Source organism: Protopterus annectens, chromosome 17.part0 (assembly GCF_019279795.1).
Source record: "Protopterus annectens isolate FY-2018-M chromosome 17.part0, PAN1.0, whole genome shotgun sequence".
NCBI classification, from domain to species: domain Eukaryota; kingdom Metazoa; phylum Chordata; order Ceratodontiformes; family Protopteridae; genus Protopterus; species Protopterus annectens.
The window spans coordinates 641,134,199-641,152,816 of NC_056751.1; the positions used below are offsets into that span (position 1 = coordinate 641,134,199).

General features: G+C 37.4%; 1 protein-coding gene across 1 annotated transcript in view; it reads left to right on the top strand.

Annotated features, from left to right (window-relative positions):
- IGSF9 (immunoglobulin superfamily member 9) overlaps positions 1-18,618 on the top strand; it is a 1,174,198-nt gene that overhangs the window by 1,084,857 nt on the left and 70,723 nt on the right. Inside the window, exon 19 of the mRNA XM_044059432.1 lies at positions 2,994-4,685. Coding sequence (XP_043915367.1) covers positions 2,994-4,685 — 1,692 coding nt within the window. The remainder of the gene's footprint in view (positions 1-2,993; positions 4,686-18,618) is intronic.

Here is an 18,618-nt window from a genome sequence, read left to right on the forward strand (position 1 = left end):
TAACATGATATTTGCAAAATGGTCTGCTAAGTGCTTGAGAACCATATTTTTAAAACCGTATTCACCATAACTTTAACTTTAACAAAGAGCAAGTACTGTAAGTAAGTCAACAGGTAATACCCTCACCTGTGGTACTGAAAGAGCAGAAAGTTTTGGGTTTTATTCACAGTTCAGGTGATTGATTTGCTGACACTGCGTACAGCATTGGGGGGGGGGTTACAGCATGTCTGAATGTGCTGTATTTTGTATGAGATGCTGAACTGAGGAACCATCTCCATGAGTTGGTAATTACTTGTATTAATTCACACATAACGTTTCATAGTTTTGGGACTTGCATTATTAATTAATTAATGTATTATTTATGTCTATTCTTTGTTGACCATGTTTGTCCCAGAGCTAGTAGTCTCTGTTTTGGAGAGACTGGAGGTGGTATTTATACTACTAGGTGAAATTTGGTCAAAGCATCAGGAAACTTCCCCTTCTAATTTTGATAGGTACTGTGGCATCTTTTACAGGCACCTGAGTTACAACCAACTCAAGCAAATGGGAACTATGCTCTGAAGTCAACATTTGCTGTTCCTAAAGCCTTTGCTAGATGTTATTCAGATTTCATAGGTCATGCAACATGCTGATTTTGATAAAATCTAATAAACGTTTCACTAGGAATTTGTGTTGATGTCTCATATGTCATAATGGACATTGCATATTAAAATTTTTAACCAAGAGAAAGCTCACATAGTAGGTAACCCCCCACCCCCATGCTAGAGTCAAACTATTTTTGAGTCTTTGGGGTCTCACAACTCTGATATTGTGAAATGTGAGTGCAATTCACACCTACCATTGTCTACGTCTCACCACTGGGGCAATAAAACTGTTCAGGTTTTCTTTTGGAAATTATTTATTTTACTTTATTGAGATTGACTTATCAGAAAAAATAATATGATTGACAGAGTAAGTGAACGAAGAGACATCCTTGCAGCTAATTAAGACCAAGCTTCATATAAAATCTAAGTTAAATATTTTTTTGTAGCTGATGAAGAAAAGGCTTATTGCAATATGTTTAAAATGTGGCAAGAAAAACAGATCATGTGTGTCTTTTGGAGGAAAGAAGTACAGGCACTCAATCCAAGTAACAAGTAATTCTGATTGAATTCATTCTCAGTAATAGAAACAGTAGTCAAAAGGAAAATAATAAACAAGATAATGTCATGTACTGTCATCAGTACAGCTCTTGCTTTGCAGTACTACTAGACTTAGAGTTACAGGTTTAAAGATAAAGTTATTTCCTGATTTAGGAATCGCAGTACTAGTAGAAAGAAGTACACTTGTGCTGTTGTTGTAAAAGAAGAATGGGATATCTATGCATGTGTGTTCATGCTCACTGTGAAGATAGGTGAAGATTGCCAGCCTAGCCATATAGAATTTTGTTGATAATTCTGTCATTTGTAAATATTAATGTAAGCCACTGGCTTGTTCTCTTAAATGTGAAAAGACTGCATTGGATATTGAACTGCAAAAATGTAACAACAGTGCACTCTGCTGTAAGAAAGCTAAGTCAAGCATTTCATGACTGTCTTTGATATCAAAATTCAGAGCTGATATGTCTAGAGGGAGCCATCCTGCCTATTGTTTTAAAAACAGAGTTAATGGCCAGAATTTGCATGTATAGATGTCCTTTATTGCTCTGGTTTTTGGCCAGGTGTAAAGAATGTAAATGTAGTTTCTGTTGGCCTGGGAACACCAGAGAAGTGTGAAGAATGATGTCATGGGAAGCAGTTCTCTGTTATCAATTTAAAGAGAGAGAATCAGACAGCTCAGAGCATTTTGTCTTGAGAACATCCAACATCATCACTCTGCCTCCTCTAGATGTAAGTTATTTAGAACTGTGTTTTCTCTTATAAATAGCTAGGAATAAGGAAGATTAGACTAAGTGTTTTTCTGAGTTGATGTTAGAACTTTTCTACGGTATTATTAGTATTTCTCTGTGATCTCTGAACTCTTGACTAGCACTGTGTAGTAAGAAGTATTGTCTTGTGTTTTTATTATTTATTATTAAATATTTTTAAACCTTTCAACTGTGGTTGTTTTGTGTAGAGATAATTTAAGCTCTAACAGTACATTGCATGTATATAGTGAGGCTGTACCAAGTCACTCCAATTAAGTCTTGACTGTTAGGTTGCACTTACCATTTGGATAATATTATTGCACAGTAATAATTGGACACTCATTTAAGAGCCTTTGAGTAGCTGATAAATATTAGCTGGGTGGTGGCAGTGATTTCTACTGTATAGTCTGGGTAAAAGGGGCACAGCTAGAGAACCTATGCCAGCCTTCCCCAGGAGTGTCTGTGTGGTGGTATATAACTCTTATCTCAAAGTGTGTGTGTATCAGCTCATTGGCCAGGGACACGAAACACTGGTTGGACAGAGAGGGTGCTGGAGGTTTTAGCTTGCACACTAGGCTAAGATCTGGACCCCATAGCTATGTCAGTGGGGAGTTTTATTGGGGACCTGGAGAGAAGGGGAGAAACCAGCCCCAGACTGACTGTGATCTATGTGTGCTCTTAAGGGAAATTGTACTTTACTGTGTGTGCATTTATTATCCTTTCCCTATATGGATGCCCCTCAATGGTGTTAGTGGTGAGGATTGAGGTTCCTTGATTGCTGGGCTAGTGCACGGATATCACACTCACATTTTATCACTGCTTGATTGCAATAGTCTGTTGCTGATATTGTTGCTGAATTCTTTACTTCCCCAATATCTCCACTTGAATTCCAAGAGAACGGTTGTGATCTTAAAAAGATGAATGATAAGTGGAAAATAATAGAAATGGCCACACTCAAACTCTTCTCAAAAAAAGGAAACAAGGCCAGTAAGACTTGAAATAGAATTAAATAACAAATACCAATATGAATTTAAAAAACAACATTGTAGTATTAAACATAAAGTTAAATACAAGATCTGACTAATTAAATTTTGTGTTTTCTTTTCAGAAATACTAAAGGTTCTGATAGCCCTGACAGTGTGATGAAAGTTACACTCCATTCAGCTACATATGATAGCTTTAAAAATACAATGAACTGGGATGAAAAAGACATAAGCCAGCAGAGTTTGGAAATGGCTAATCGGAATACCACAGAGTCAAAGTATACATGTTATGAGAGCCACATTGGTGCATTTGCACCCTTGGAGCATATTAGCCGTGGTCCTGATGGAAAATTTGTTGTCCATGAAGAGACTGAGGAGATGCAAAAAGGTAAAGGAATATTTTGTGGTTTTTCATATGCCAAGGAAGGTGGATATTGTCCAGAATTCCACAAGCAGCAAGATGAAAATATGTATTCTAAGGCAGATCCCTCTATGCTGAGTTATGAAAATGGCCAGGATTCTTACCTACAAGTATCTTCTGTTTCTGAAAAGGGCAATGAAACTTGGCAAAAGCAAGTGGTTTTTAGGTCAAAGGTGGGATACCAAGCCAGGAAAGAGGCAAGATCATCTGGCTACCGTCAAGGTAAGTACTTTGGTTATGGAAGCAGTAGCCCAATGGAAGAGGCCAAGCCACTCTGCATCAAAAACATAAGTCCTGTCACATCAGTAACAACCCTTCCTTATGCCAGTGGGAAAGAACTACCTCGACAGGTGGCAACCATCGAAGAAGATTTTACAGAGTCTTTATCATCTCTTAAGGAGTCCCATCAGAAGGTCCCTTCATGTCATAATACCAGAGTTCCATCACCATCTTCATTATACAAGAGATCGCTAATGTCACAGTGTCCCTCACAGTCACAAACACTGCAGCCATCTAGGAGTTCAGATGCACAAAGCACCATTCTTCAGTACCTAAGCTTACCCTATTTCAAGGAAATGAATGTTGATGGTGATTCTTTAGAAGAGGAGGGGTCTCCACAGACCACCTCGAGTTCAGACATTGTAGATGATGTGGATGCCCAATATTCTGTTAAAGAACAGGCTGCTCAACAATCCAAATCTCCAGAACTACAGACATTTGAAAGCTCAAAAAGCATGTTAGTCATGGACTCCAGTTGCTTGGAGCCAAGCAGTGTAAAACACTCTGGTGGGGCTCCGCTATGTCATGGAATGTCCTGCCCAGATCACATGGAGCAAAAAGCCATATATGAGTCATCTCAGGAAAAAACTCAGAGTGTATCACTCTTAAAACCTCCAGAGCACCATGTTGGACCCTTAAGGGCAGCCTTACCTCGTAGCCTTTACTGGCCTGGACACAGAACTGGAAGCTCTTTTCAGACTTTGCTAAAAGAGAAAAACAATGAAAAGTCTAACTTTTCAACATCACAGCCTCCTGCAGATGTACAGACTGACCCTTCACTGGGAGAACATTCAAAGGAAAAAGCATCTCATGATCTTTTTGAACATCAGACCTATGAGAGATATAAACATTTGTTTAGTGACAAAATACAAGGACATAGTATTTTACGTGGTTCTCCATCAGAAACATTCTTGAGGGCCAGTATTACAAGTCAGAGCAGTGGTAGAGGAAGTGTTTCCTTTGTAAGGCCTCCTTCTCTTGCACAGTCCTCTGGGAGCTATATGAGCTCACCAATAGGAGACAGCTGCAGCTCGCAGAGTGGAGCTGGATCGCGAACCTCTACAGGAGATGACAGCAAGCTGAGAACTGATACTTCAGTTTCTGTTGCAAGTAGCAGGTATGGCAGATCATGTTTCAAGTATGTATGTTGTATTCATTTGTTTAAAAATAAATAGACTATGGTTGTACTGAGAAACTGTTGTAATACTCAATGTTCTATATGCATAACTTCCTTGAAGTACCCCTCTGGATCAATATTTATGCACAATTTATTCCATTCATAAATTATATTTGCATGTGTGTGTGTGTTTGTGTGTGTGTGTGTGTGTGTGTGTGTGTGTGTGTGTGTGTGTGTGTGTGTGTGTGTGTGTGTGTGTGTGTGTATTACCACAATCACTTTTCATTAACATTATGACATCCACACTGAAAACAGTATATATGAAACATGTACAAGTTTAGGTATGAGTGGCTGTCAAACAAATCCACTGGCAGTGTAAGCCAAGAGTGTTGAGTATGTATTAGCATTCTCAGTTTTGCTCTTTTGTGCCTTAACACTTCAAATATTTGCTATATTTTCCCATTATATTTTGGCTCATGTTTAAACCTTTATTTATTGTCCCGTGGCACAAATAAGTTTTTGCTGTTAACTCAGTCGTTTCATTCTAGATAAAAAAGTAGCACCTGGAGAAATCTCATATGGATGTAGTGAGAACAACAGATGGAATATGTAGAGAAGGCAGTCATTTGAGAATTTGTTATTTATGTGTTTTTAATTAATTAATTTTCACTTGTTAATCTAGGCAAGTGTTGTCATCATACATAAAAGTAGGGAGAGGCTGGAGAACAATTACTGTTGTCAGTGTCAAACAAATAAGTAGACATGGGATTGTCAGGTACCTATCCTGAGTAAAGTAAACAGGGAAAATCTTTGTAATCCTCCCGAGAAGTGAATCATGACGGGAGATATTGTCCTATGTCATTTGGATGAAATGGCCTGCCTTCACTATAATTAAGAATTGAAGGTATAAATATGGGAATTATATGTCAATGGTGAAATAAGATAGAGACAAAGGGCTATGTCAGACAGAATAAGGTGAAACTCTCATACCAAGACTTGTATTTTGTTTGTAATAATCATACCCTCATTACATTTTAGATTAATTACCATAATAAAGTAATGTGTAGTTAAAATTATCAAATATTCAGTACCTGCATTTATTTTATTCCATTATTCTTCTGGCAATACATTTTGTAGTACACTTCAAAATTCTATGATTTTATACTCAGACAACATACTATGTTTCTAAAATTATTCCAAAAGGAAGTCAATGACTATTTTAGATCCTATCCCAGGAATCCAATAAGTATTTATGAGAGGTGAATGCTTTTTATCCGTTTCTATTACCACCAATCCCAGCATGCCATTCTTATCAGAATAGGCATCAACTATTTTATGTAAACCTAGTGTTTTCTTTCAAAGGATAAGAACACCTCTTCTACTAGAACTAAAATGAGAACTTGCTAGAATTAAATAATCTTATATTTGCAACCTGCCTAAATCTTCAGTCAAAAAGATGTGATGTTCTGTAGTCCTATCTCACCTTCATTGTTTACATATGGGATCATAGCCTACCCTCTGCTCCGACTCGGCCTATTTACAAGCTGGAAGACTTCTGGTTGGCTCAAGGCTAGTTAGGTATCCCATGCTACACCAGTACAATCCCCAGATCTTGTTTACCATGTCAACGAGTTCGGTTGTGCTTCTCTTTGTCTCTGGCTAAGTGATTGCATTTATTTCCACTTTTACTAAATTTTCTTGGCTGTTTAGTTTAGAATAGTTTACTATAGTTAAAACTGTTACTGTTTATAGTAATCAGTTAGTGTAGTTGTTATTGGAGTTGTTAGCTTTTTCTTGCACCATTTGGTGCAATTTTTAGCCTTTGGCCTTTTCTTACTTCATGGTATCCAGAGTGTTGAGTATGTATTAACATTCTCAGTTTTGAGATTGGATTAGCGTAGACACCTTTTGCGCACTATTATTCTGTGTATGTTGATAGAGTTTTTGGAGGTTTTCTGCTTGTTATTTAGCCTAATTAATTAACTTGTTGTTAACATTGTTGGATTGCTAATATTGTTAACAGAACTATGTTCTGTTTGTGCTTGACATAAGCTTGAATTTGTGAATTCTCGCTCGTTACTCTTCCTGTTGAGTGTGTGATATTTTCTTACTTTCTCTAACTTTTGGGTCTGTTTCAGTTAGAAGACCCTATCTCTTCCTTGCCCGGGCTAGGCTCGTTTAACTTAGAGGACCTAGTCCTCATGGTGTCCTTTCCTTCCTGCAGGGCTAGGCCCATTTAAATTAGAGGACCTAGTCCTCCTTATTTCCTTTTTCTGTGTGCGTGTGTCCTATACCATAGAATGTCTAAAGAGAGTAAGGATCATAAGCCATCCGGCTTTAAGAAATGTATTAAGTGCTCTCAAAAATTGTCTATCATGGATGGTCACTACTGTTTAGGGGCCATCCATTTACAGGAGACCTGTTTATTTTGTCATGCATTTAGTCCTAGGGTGTTGCAGGAAAGGAAGAACAAGCGCATCCTAAAAGGTCTTCTTAAACCTTCCTTCGAGGAAGATTTGTCTAGTTCCTCATCATCGTCTAAATCTACTAAGGGAAAGTCAAAATCTTCTAAGAGGCCCTCCCTGACACCGGCTGGTGTCTTGGAGCTACCTATTAAAATTTCAAAAACTGTCTCATCGGCTCCACAGACCTTGGAGCCAACTGAGAGCGGTATTGTTGTTGCAGGGTCGGTTCCAAGTATTTCGGAGCCGACCGCTGAGACTATTGAGACTGCTTCTCAGAGCCGGTCTATGGACCCCCTACCGGCCTCCTTGTTGTTGAAGTCTCCTGTACCTCCGAGATCTCGATCTCCTACTATGTCATCCAGGTCTTCCAGGAGTTTATCAGAAGAAAATGTGGAAAGGGTAGTCCTGAGACTTTTGAAGTCATTTGCTTTGCCTAAATTGTTGTTGGCTCTGACCCAGTCGGCTCTAGAGCCACTCAAGCCCGTTCAACCCTCTGTGTTCATTCCTCCTCCGAGCCATGCTGGTCTTTCATAGCCAGAATGCTTGGTACCACCGATGGAACTTTCAGCTCCAGCTCCCTTTGTGGCTGTTTCGGAGCCGAGTTCTGCTCCGACACTTTCAGCGTCATCCGTAGTGTCCAGGGGCTGAAGCTCTCCAGTCAGCCCCGACAGGGATGCTTGGAACTGAACTTCTTCGGTTCCGAGTCTTCCTCTTGGTATGTCGGCTAGGGTGAGTTCAGACCCTGCATCTATCTCGGAGCTGATGGCTCTGCCGCCAACAGCATCCTCAGTCTCCTCGGAACCAGGGAGGTCCTTGAGCCAGAGAAGTCGGCATTCGAGATGATGAGGAGTGTGCTGTCCTGATCAACAGCTCCTACCAGAGGTACCGGCACTCTTCCCCCTATAGCACCTACTTCTGTCTCAGCTCCTACTCCCTTCAGCAGCAGCAGAGACCCCCAGTCTCACGAGCTACTGGCTGGTGGCCCCCACTCTTCAAAGACCTCCCCAGAATGTCCTTCTGAGGAGCCCCCACAGAAGAGGACTTGTAAAAGGAAGCATGTCGACTCCTAGGATGAGTCTTTGACATCTGACACTGACCTCAAGGAGTCGGAAAGGTCCCCCGAGTCATCCTCTGATGATGTCTGCTTCGTAGACATTTGGGAGATCCTTAAACAGAGGTGTGGCTGGTCCATTGTCACCCCTTCTGATGAGGAGTTGGTGTACCTGAAGGCTTTCGGGTCTCAACCTTCTGCCTCTTGGGTGTCTCCACCCTTCGACAAACTGATGGATTTAGTTACTCGAAAGGTGTGGGGTACTCCTGATGCCATGGAGCCAGTCCCCAGGAGACCAAACCAGTTCCTTTCTCCCCCTCCAGGAAAAGACTTTTTATCTGAAGGTGTGCCTGTAGATGCCATGGTGGTTGCGGTGGCCACTAAGAAGGAGACTTCTTCTTCTGTTCATCCGCTGAATAAGGAGTCTCGAACGATGGACAGATACGGGAAGCGTGAAGGGTGAGATGGACTGCAAACATGGAACATTATGATAAGTACATAACTTCTTTTTTCTTGCAAGAAGACATTTATGTAATATTAAATACTTATTTAAACAGTTTCTTTTTAAAGAGTTATTCAACCCATTATCATTTAGTGAAAGACATTTGTATCTTGGCATCTCTAAGAACAAATTCTTTAAAAACTATTATACAATGACCCTCCATTAATATTCCAAAATGTGCACACTGATTGACCAGCATGCCCATTGTAAATGCCACAATATACCAACAGGAAAAAGGTCCGGTTTCCCGGACTTTTTTCCATTGGTATAAAGTCCTCAAAACATTTTTTTTAAACAAATAAAAAAGAAAATAAAAGAAAAAAAAACGAGCAACAGAGACTTTCTTTTTTCCAATGCTTCCATTTCAAAGCATTGATATACTGGGTATGCATGGGACACAAGTCCCATATGCATGCTCAGTACATCAAAACAAGGTAGCAGTGTACCACAATCAGCAGAAGAACAGTAATGTGCCATTATACAAAGACATTATTTAAGAAAAGTAAGTATTTTTTTCTTAAATAATTTCATTGTATAATAGCAATAACTGACTCCGTGGTTGTGGTATATTGAAATTTACCCACGGTTGGCTTTATTTAATCACTCAGGCTTTGCCCTCATGATTAAACCAAACCAACCATGGGTAAATCTTCAATATACCACACCACATCATTGGTTATTGCTTTAATGAACAACGGTTTACTACAATGAATACAGCTGTAACACATGTACAACTTGTTATAGACAAACATTTTAAAACTAGTATTAAAAGTTCTAAGTTAAAAAAAATGTATCCTCTAACATGGAATAAAAAATTCCTAGTTTGATGAAAATTTCATACAAACCATATGCTAAAAATCCCATAGCTCTACCTAATCACAAATCATTTGCTACTGCTTATATAGATATAATAAAATAACACAAATAAAACAGAATATACTCTAACTATATAAGTTGTGCTTCTAACAGACATAACTAAGAACTAAACAATTAGCTTAATCTTATAAAATCACATTTAAGATAGGAATCCACTTTACTTATAACAGTTGTCTTATTCCATTGTTAGTGTGTTCATATTACTTACTTACTAATGTGTTATTCATTACTTCCTTAAAACATGATTCCCCTAATTCTAGGACTTTTAAATATCATAACCTATCTAAAAAACAACTAATAACTATATACATAATATACTACATTGACTATTAAAATTTATTGCTGAACTATTATTTAGGATATGTGGGATAACCTTTTACTTAAGCAATCCTGTATGTACAAATGCTTGCTGTTCATGTCACTGTTATCAAGCATATCAATATAAAGTATCTGAAGTAAGTATGACAATGTTAGCTGGGTTACCAGAATAAACCTCTTGGTGATGTAAACTTAATTTGCTTCCATTTAATCAATTATAATAGGTAGCCATATTGCATATGTATGCTGTCAATAGGTTAAAATGTTTTTCATTTGTATGCAAGCTGTACTACCAAGGGATTTCAGTTTTATGTCTGCATTCTCTCTTAACCTCCACACTGTCATACAGAACTTTACATTTCTCTCCACAGAGATATGTGACCTCATACATATATGTAGCTAAATCTCACCATCTCCATATAGTCACAATCAAATGTCTGTATGCAAGATGAACATACACACCCATGTCTAGTAGTCATCATGACATAATATAGCAATAACCCATGGCTTGGTGTGGGTAATGCTGGATTTACCCACGGTTGGCGTGGTTTGGTCATGAGAGTGAAGCCCAAGTGACCAAACAAAGCAAACTGTGGGTAAATCCAGCATTACCTACACCCAGCCGTGGGTTATTGCTATTATACAACAGTGTTAGTTTTGTGTTGTATTATCTTTGTGTTGTTGTTATTTAGGTTTTTGTTTGCTTTACTTTGTATTTTTCCACTTTTTGTGAGATAAAATACTCTGTACTTTAACTTTGTGCCTATTGTTTATTTGGGTTTTAATTTAAATACAAGTTATTATTAATTTTTCAAGAGATGTTAGGAAATAATTATATACATAGATATAGTTTTAAAGCTTTTGGTTTGTCTTCACATTGTAGTTTATTTTATATTTCTGTATTGCTTCTGACTTGATGGTTATCTATGCTCAGATGTTGGCTTGAGTTCTTGTTAGTACCTGTAATGAGAGATTGTGTTTATTTATGTTTATATATATATATATATATATATATATATATATATATATATATATATATACATGGTTTTAGTTACACATAAGTATAAATTTACTTACTTATTTTACTGGGTTTCTATGTTGTAGATGTTTATTTTTCCATAGTTTATTATTTGTTGTTTGTCTTATGGTTTTTCTGATTCATTTTCAAGGTATGGCTGTTTTGTGTTATGGAGTTTCATTTTTTTTTGTTGGTCCGTTGTCTGTTGTATTATTGATATTATCTTCATTTATTGGATTTTTTTGGTGCTTCTTGCTGTGTTCCAGATATTATTTGTCCCCATGTTTTGAATTCTTCTACTGCTGGTTGATAATAAGATTGTAGTGATGTTTCACTTTTATGTCCTGTCACAGTCATTATTTGCTGTGCTTCCATCCCTGATTGTGACAGTAATGTTACTGCTGTTGCTGTTAAAGAGTGGTTTTGTGTATTTCTTTGATAAGTTTGCATATTTCTGGTAACATTTTTTAAAGAGAATCCATAGCTTGTGTTTTGTACCATGTTTCCATTTTGTCTAGTACATGTTGTAGATGTTTTTTGGTTGGAGAAACAGTGCTTTTGTATTAGGTGACATTTTTTGAAGGTATTTTTTAAAACTTTTTACAGGATATAAAGGGTCTGTGGGATTTTCAAAAATGAATCTTCTTAGTAAATGTTTTGTGACGTCATCATGTTTTGTGTGTTTTTTGTTTTGTATGTTCAATAAAATATTTTGTTACATATTCTGTGCCATCTTTATCTTTCTTTATTGTAAATCTGTCGTATGTCAGGTGTCGTAGTCCTTCATTTCCACATCTTGCGAAGTGTAGTTGTATGTCAAGCCAGACTTTTCTAATGAGTCCATCTGCTGTGTTTGGAGAAAGTACTTGGCTGTTTCTCAGTTGTGTTATTTCTTGTATGGTTAGTGGGTGGTGGTAATGTTCTGCTGTATCTTTTCCTTGTCTTCTGTTATTTTTAATTACTTATTTAAATACATTATTTGCATTTGTTAGATGTATATCTGTTATTATGTAATTTTTTCTATTTCATGGTGGGTTGTTTATATATATCTGTTGAGTCCTGCATGCAGAGATACAAATGCACTTATTACATATTCTTCTCCTTTTGTGTTTTGTAGTGTAGCTTAGAATTCTCTGAGTATTGTGTTTAAGTTTTCTGGTGTAATAGTGTGCAAGTCTATGCTGTAGTTTTTTTGTTTTTGCCAGTTTTGAAATACGTTTTTGGCCCGTTGTGTTTGTTTTCTTGTACTTGATTCTTCTTGTTCTAATTCTAGTGATTCTATTTCTTTAGGAGTTTTTTTCTGCATGTCTTTTGTTAGGTTTTTGTGTGGTATAGGCTTGAATGTTTTTTTTACCTTTCTGAAGTGTATGATTTGTCATACTGTTGTCTTCTGTATGGGACATGTTATGCTGTAGTACTTCCTGTTCTTGTAGTTGGAGAACTTCCTTGCTTGTTGATGGTTTCATCGCAGTTTCTGGTATGTTGTTAAATATTTCTTCCATTTCACTTATTAGTTCAAAGTTTGCTTCCATTTTTTTTTTTTGTGTTGTCTCTCGTTTTCGTGTTTTTTCTAAGTTTGTAGTGTTTGTGTTTAAGAAGGCTCGTGCAGGTTTTTGAACAGATGTTATGAAACAGGGGCACGTGGTGCTGGATAAAGTAGAGTTTAAGCATTGTAGAACATGATAATATGTGCAGGGAGAGTTCATTAGTATGCAGTTATATTTTTTCAATGTATAGTTATGTTACAATTCTGGTCTAGTTTCAATGCACAATTTACATTAACTATAGTACATGTGAAAAGATGTGTACATGTGAAAAAGATGCTTTTGTGTAGTTTAATTAGTTGGTCACAAGATGGAGATGTAGGGCTTGTTAATTCAGTTTTGGAATAATTGGTATAAGTTGGTGGTGTATTTTGTTGACTTGACCTTTTATTAAAATATATGGCATTGCATGGAGCTGATATGTTTGTTTGGTTGTCAAGTATCCTAGGGAAGATGGTTTATGAACAGGAGCACTTCGATCTATCTATTTGTGGTTTGGTTAAAAAGGAGTGAAGACCGCTGTGTATGTAGTGCTTCTTCTTTTTTTGTACAGCCCTTTTGCAGAACAAATTTTTGTGAATGTTATGATGCATTTTTTGTAAGACTTGTATTAAATAGTCAGGCATTATTAGATAGTTATCGCGTTTAAGACATAGTTTATTTGGTATGTTTCCGTTAGCAAGGAAAAGAACATTAACAGCAGCTGAAAAAAAAGGGTTTGTCTTGTTAATGGAAAAGCACAAAATAAACCATGTCTTAAACCCGATAACTATCTAATAATGCCTGACTACTTAACAGAAGAGTTACAAAAAGACATTGATTTGGAAGGGAAAATTCAAGGCACCTTTTCCCAGATTTGGGGAACACAAACTTCTCTTCAAACTGCAGATGTGCTGTACTGTCCGATAATACATGGCTCGGTGGGAAGCGTGCTGTGTTGCTTGCTCCTGCAACATATTTCTGTTAGTCTCAGTACCTCTTTCCCTTAGCAGAGTGCTTTTCACCTCTTTTTACCAAGGCGTAATGGTCCAACCAGTCCTGGTCTCACACTTGTCGACTGGAAGGCTTTTTTTGTTTGTTTGCACTGCTCTTGTATTTTATATTTTCCGTGATGGTTGCTTTTGTCGCAGTTATAATTGTACAAATGTTTATTTCAGTTGTTTAGTGTCACTCAATGTCTTATTTGTTGTGTTTTAGAAATTAAGCAGATCATCAGCAGATACACAAAATAGTGATTATTTTAGAGGTTGTGTAGGTGTCCCAGAAGAGTTGGAATATGTGTTTAGTGGATGTGAAGCCTTTTTTTTAGGTAGTGTTAAAGTGAGAAAGGAGTTTTCTGATTTTTGAGATGATATTAATATGAGGAGAATCTTGGTTATGATGTTACAGACTGTAGTCGCGGCTGCATGATACATTAGCGGCCGAACTTTTTGCTTTGGTTAGTTTGGATTTACAATGTGCACACTGGTTGGATTGGCCAATCAGCATGCACATTTCTCGTGCATGCTGAGATGACATTTTATAATACAGGATAAGCTTCTGAGGTGTTAGTTACAAAGCTGGAATGCTGTTTAGTAAAAAAAAAAAAAAAAAAGTTAAATTTGTTATTTTCATTCAAACAATGTGCTAGCAGGTTATCATTTTTTCAATATCTTATAAAAAAGAAGTCATGCAGCGGTTTAATTTTTACAACTGTTTTAATACTCAGTAAAGTTGCTGTTTAAAATGCGGGTGGGGAGCTGTATGTATTCAAAAATAAATAAAACATTGTGTAATGTAAAATGCATTCTGACCTTATTAATAAAGCTCACACATAATCCCTTTAGAGCAGCATTATATGGTTTATAAAGTTGGCTTTTGAGTTACTCACCTTCAGAGGTATTTTCTCTTGTGCATCATGTTTCTTCTCCCCCAAGTCTTGCAGTTCTTTTTATAAGTTTCTTTAGAGCAAAAGCTTCCTTTGTTTCACTGAAGTAGTAATATTCAATAGAAAATTAAAAAGCATGTTTTAGCTTACAAAATAATTTCTAAACTTGATGAGCAATGTAAAGACGTCCTCAAAACCATACAATAATGTCAGCTTTAGTGTTACATTCAAAAGTTTCCTTCATCTCCTGTTTCTTGAGGGATTAGATGACATGTAGCTCTTCCTTTCCCACGTTTGTCTTTTCAGCTTTTCCCAGTTAGGGGTCACCACAGCAGAACTCTGGTCTGCTAATGTTTGGCAGTCGATTTTTATGGTGCCGAGTTGCCAGCCCGACGCCCAACCTTCAATGAAGGCACGTCCATTCACGCATGTCTTTTGGAGGCCACTCCACCGTGGGGAGGACATGCACACTCCACACAGAAGGCATTCTAGCCGAGAATCGAACAGGAGAACTTCTTGCTGTGAGGTAACAATGCTACTGCTGTACCACCACGGATATCTGTTCAAAATGAAGAAGGCTGCTCTGGAAACGTGCCATTAAGAAAAACACTTTTTAGCAGGAAAATGAGGTAAAAGGGTGATGATAAAAGTTAAAAGTGCTCACAATCACTGGGGTAGCCGCAATCTATGTAAAAAAAAACACTTTAACAATTTTAGTGAAGAAATAAAGAAAAGAGTTCAAGTAAGCTCCATTTAAAGTAAAATTCATTAAGTACATGTTATTTAAGCCTTTCCCCAACCTTTAGTAAGACTGTTGTAGATGATGTTTACATTTAACAGACAATTATAACAGAATATATCTGCACATTTTCTTTCTTTTAGCACATTATTTTAAATAAAACTTTCACTGTATATCAAACCCAGACAAATTATCTTTACTTGTTGTTGTTGTGTCTTTCGGCTTTTCCCGGATAGGGGTCACCGCAGCGGAACTCCGGTCCGCTAATGATTGGCAGTAGATTTTTTTACGTGCTGGCTTGCCGGGCCTAACGTACAACCTTCAACGAAGGAACGCCCATTCACGCATGTCGCCACACAGAAGATGCTCTAACTGAGAATCGAATGGACAAAGTCTAACTGTGAGGCAACAATGCTACTGCAGCACCACCACCGCAGTCATGTCTTCTTATTGTATTTAAGTAAAATGAACTATAAAACTTTAATCAGGTTATATATTTCAGATTACTAACTATTAATATAACTATTACTTATACTTTTACCCCATCTAGTGGAGAATCAGATGTATTTCAATAAGCAGGAAATTATTCCTTAATGAAACTATATTTTAATATGAAGAAATGAAAATATGAAACGTTTTACCTTTTGACAAAATCCATTCAGAAATGCTTCAAAAAACAAGTTATTATAAAACCGTGCATTGTACAACAACATTGTAGTATTTTCATTTGACCTTGAGTTTTTTTGTTTTTAATTTTTGGCTTTTACTGTCCATTCATTTCTTGTAGTATGTCTTTTCAGATGTGAGATTTTTCTGTACAAAAGAAACAGCATTTTCCAGAGTTTCAAATGCTTTTCTTCTTTCTGACAAAAAGGTCTTAATTTTACTGGATAAACTAGACGTGTTTTTATTCCAGATTTCTTTAGACATTTCAGCAATGGAATACATGCTTTCCTTTTTGAGACAAGTAAAGAAGAAAAGTCATTTTCAAATCTGATAAGGTTATCACCTATTTTGATGGGTAATGCAGACCAGACAGTTTTTAGAACTAAGTCTTTGTCCTGACTGTAAATTAATTTCACTATTCTGGATCTTGGATTTGACGTTTTCTTGTTTGAATTTGTTGTTAATAGGGATCTGTGTGCCCTCTGGGAAAGAGTAGTGGAAGCTAGGTTAAGAAGAAAGGTGATGATTAGTGATCAGCAGTATGGTTTCATGCCGGGAAAGAGCACTACAGATGCAATGTTTGCTCTGAGAGTGTTGATGGAGAAGTACAGAGAAGGTCAGAAGGAGTTGCATTGTGTCTTTGCGGACTTAGAGAAAGCATATGACAGGGTGCCTAGAGAGGAGTTGTGGTATTGTATGAGGAAGTCGGGAGTGTCAGAGAAGTATGTAAGAGTGGTGCAGTATATGTATGAGGGTAGTGTGACAGCAGTGAGGTCTGCGTTGGGAGTGACGGATGCGTTTAAGGTGGAGGTGGGATTACATCAAAGATCAGCTCTGAGCCCTTTCTTATTTTCAATGGTGATGGACAGGTTGACAGACGAGATCAGACAGGAGTCCCTGTGGACTATGATGTTTGCAGATGACATTATCTGTAGTGAGAGTAGGGAGCAGGTGGAGGAGACCCTGGAGAGGTGGAGATATGCTCTAGAGAGGAGGAATGAAGGTCAGCAGGACTAAGACAGAATATATGTGTGTGAATGAGAAGGAGGATAGAGGAATGGTGAGGGTGTAGAGGTGGCGAAGGTAGATGAGTTTAAGTACTTGGGATCAATAGTTCAGAATAATGGTGAGTGTGGAAGAGAGGTGAAGAAGAGAGTACAGGCAGGATGAAGTGGGTGGAGAAGAGTGTCAGGAGTGATTTGTGGCAGACAAGTACCAGTAAGAGTGAAAGGGAAGGTCTACAAGAGGGTAATGAGACCAGCTATGTTATATGGGTTGGAGACAGTGGCATTGACAAAAAGGCAGGAGTCAGAGCTTGACATTGCAGAGTTGAAGATGTTAAGATTTGCACTGGGTGTGACGAGGATGGACAGGATTAAGAATAAGTATATTAGAGGGTCAGCCCAGGTTGGAAGGTTTGGAGACAAAGCCAGAGAGGCAAGATTAAGTTGGTTTGGACATGTGCTGAGGAGGGATGCAGAGTATATTGGGAAAAAGATGCTAAGGATGAAGCTGCCAGGTAACAGGAAAAGAGGAAGTCCTAAGATAAGGTTTATGGATGTGGTGAGAGAGGACATGCAGGTGGTTGGTGTGACAGAGCAAGATGCAGAGGACAGGAAGAAATGGAAACAGGTGATCCGCTGTGGTGACCCCTAACGGGAACAGCCAAAAGAAGAAAAAGAAGAAGAAGGGCTTCAGGGAGGTTTAAAGTTTTTGGAATCTGAGTAATTAAAAAGTTTACCATATTTCTCCATCTTGCTTATCAGGTGCTCCATATATGTTAATATTGTCCCTTCTTATCCGGTTTTCAAGATCATTTATCTTCTCCAGGAACTTATTTTCTTGTTTTAAAATGAATTCAGTGTTATTTTCTCCTTCAGTCAGCCTACCATCTAAATCAGTGAGTGAGTTTTCCATGGCAGATATATGAAGTTTTTGCTGTTTAACTATTTCATTTATTAATTCTATCTACTTTTTACACTCTTCTTTGATTGTGTCTACCTAGAGTCTAGTTTATCTGATTTTTAACGATAACTCCTGAATATTGTTGATGATAGATTGCAGCTCCTTCTTCACATTGACTTCTTGAAGTGTTGCCTTAGCATGACTCTTTGTCATTTGATATTTCAAACTGAAGTTTTGACAGAATAATTTTAAAAAAGAGCAGATTTTTTTTCACCAGACATTCCTAAATAGTTTCCAGCTTTTTATTTTATATTTTTAGAAGGTTTTTTAGTGAAATCAAAAATTAAATCCTGTCAAAAATGTATAGGAGAAGCAGAGCAAATATTTTGTGCTGTTAACTGCTTGCCATTTTGGCCACAACCCCTATAAAATGTTTTCTTATTACATTAAATATCTTTATATGAATTTTCTTCAAAATTTCCCTGACCTTGTCTTAGACTATGTTTAATTGGTATGTCCAGTTTGTCTATTTTAGCTTTTTCTCTTATAGTTTAACCCATGCCTCTCAGTCTAACACATGAAATCTGGACAAAGCCTAAAATAATGGGGGGGGGTGGGCAAACACCCAAAAATAGGGACAGATTTTAAATATTGCTCTTATTAACTTGAAAGTTACTAGAATAACAGCTGAATAAAGTCTGAAACACAATGGGGGGAATTTAATAATGCCAACAATGACTTTTTTCCCATGTAGGCTTAGTGGCACAATGCTTATATGAAAATGAGCATGTTTTTGATTCAGTAAAGGGAACTGTGCGGTGTGCACGCACACATGTGCCTACACAGAAGTATCCATAGCATGCAAATCACCTGTTAAGCAGGTGGATTGCATGCAAATGAGGGAAGTATAGTGATCCAGGAAGCAGACTGGCAATCCTGCAGACCCCGCGTTGGTGTCTGTAGTGTACACAGAAAAATTCCA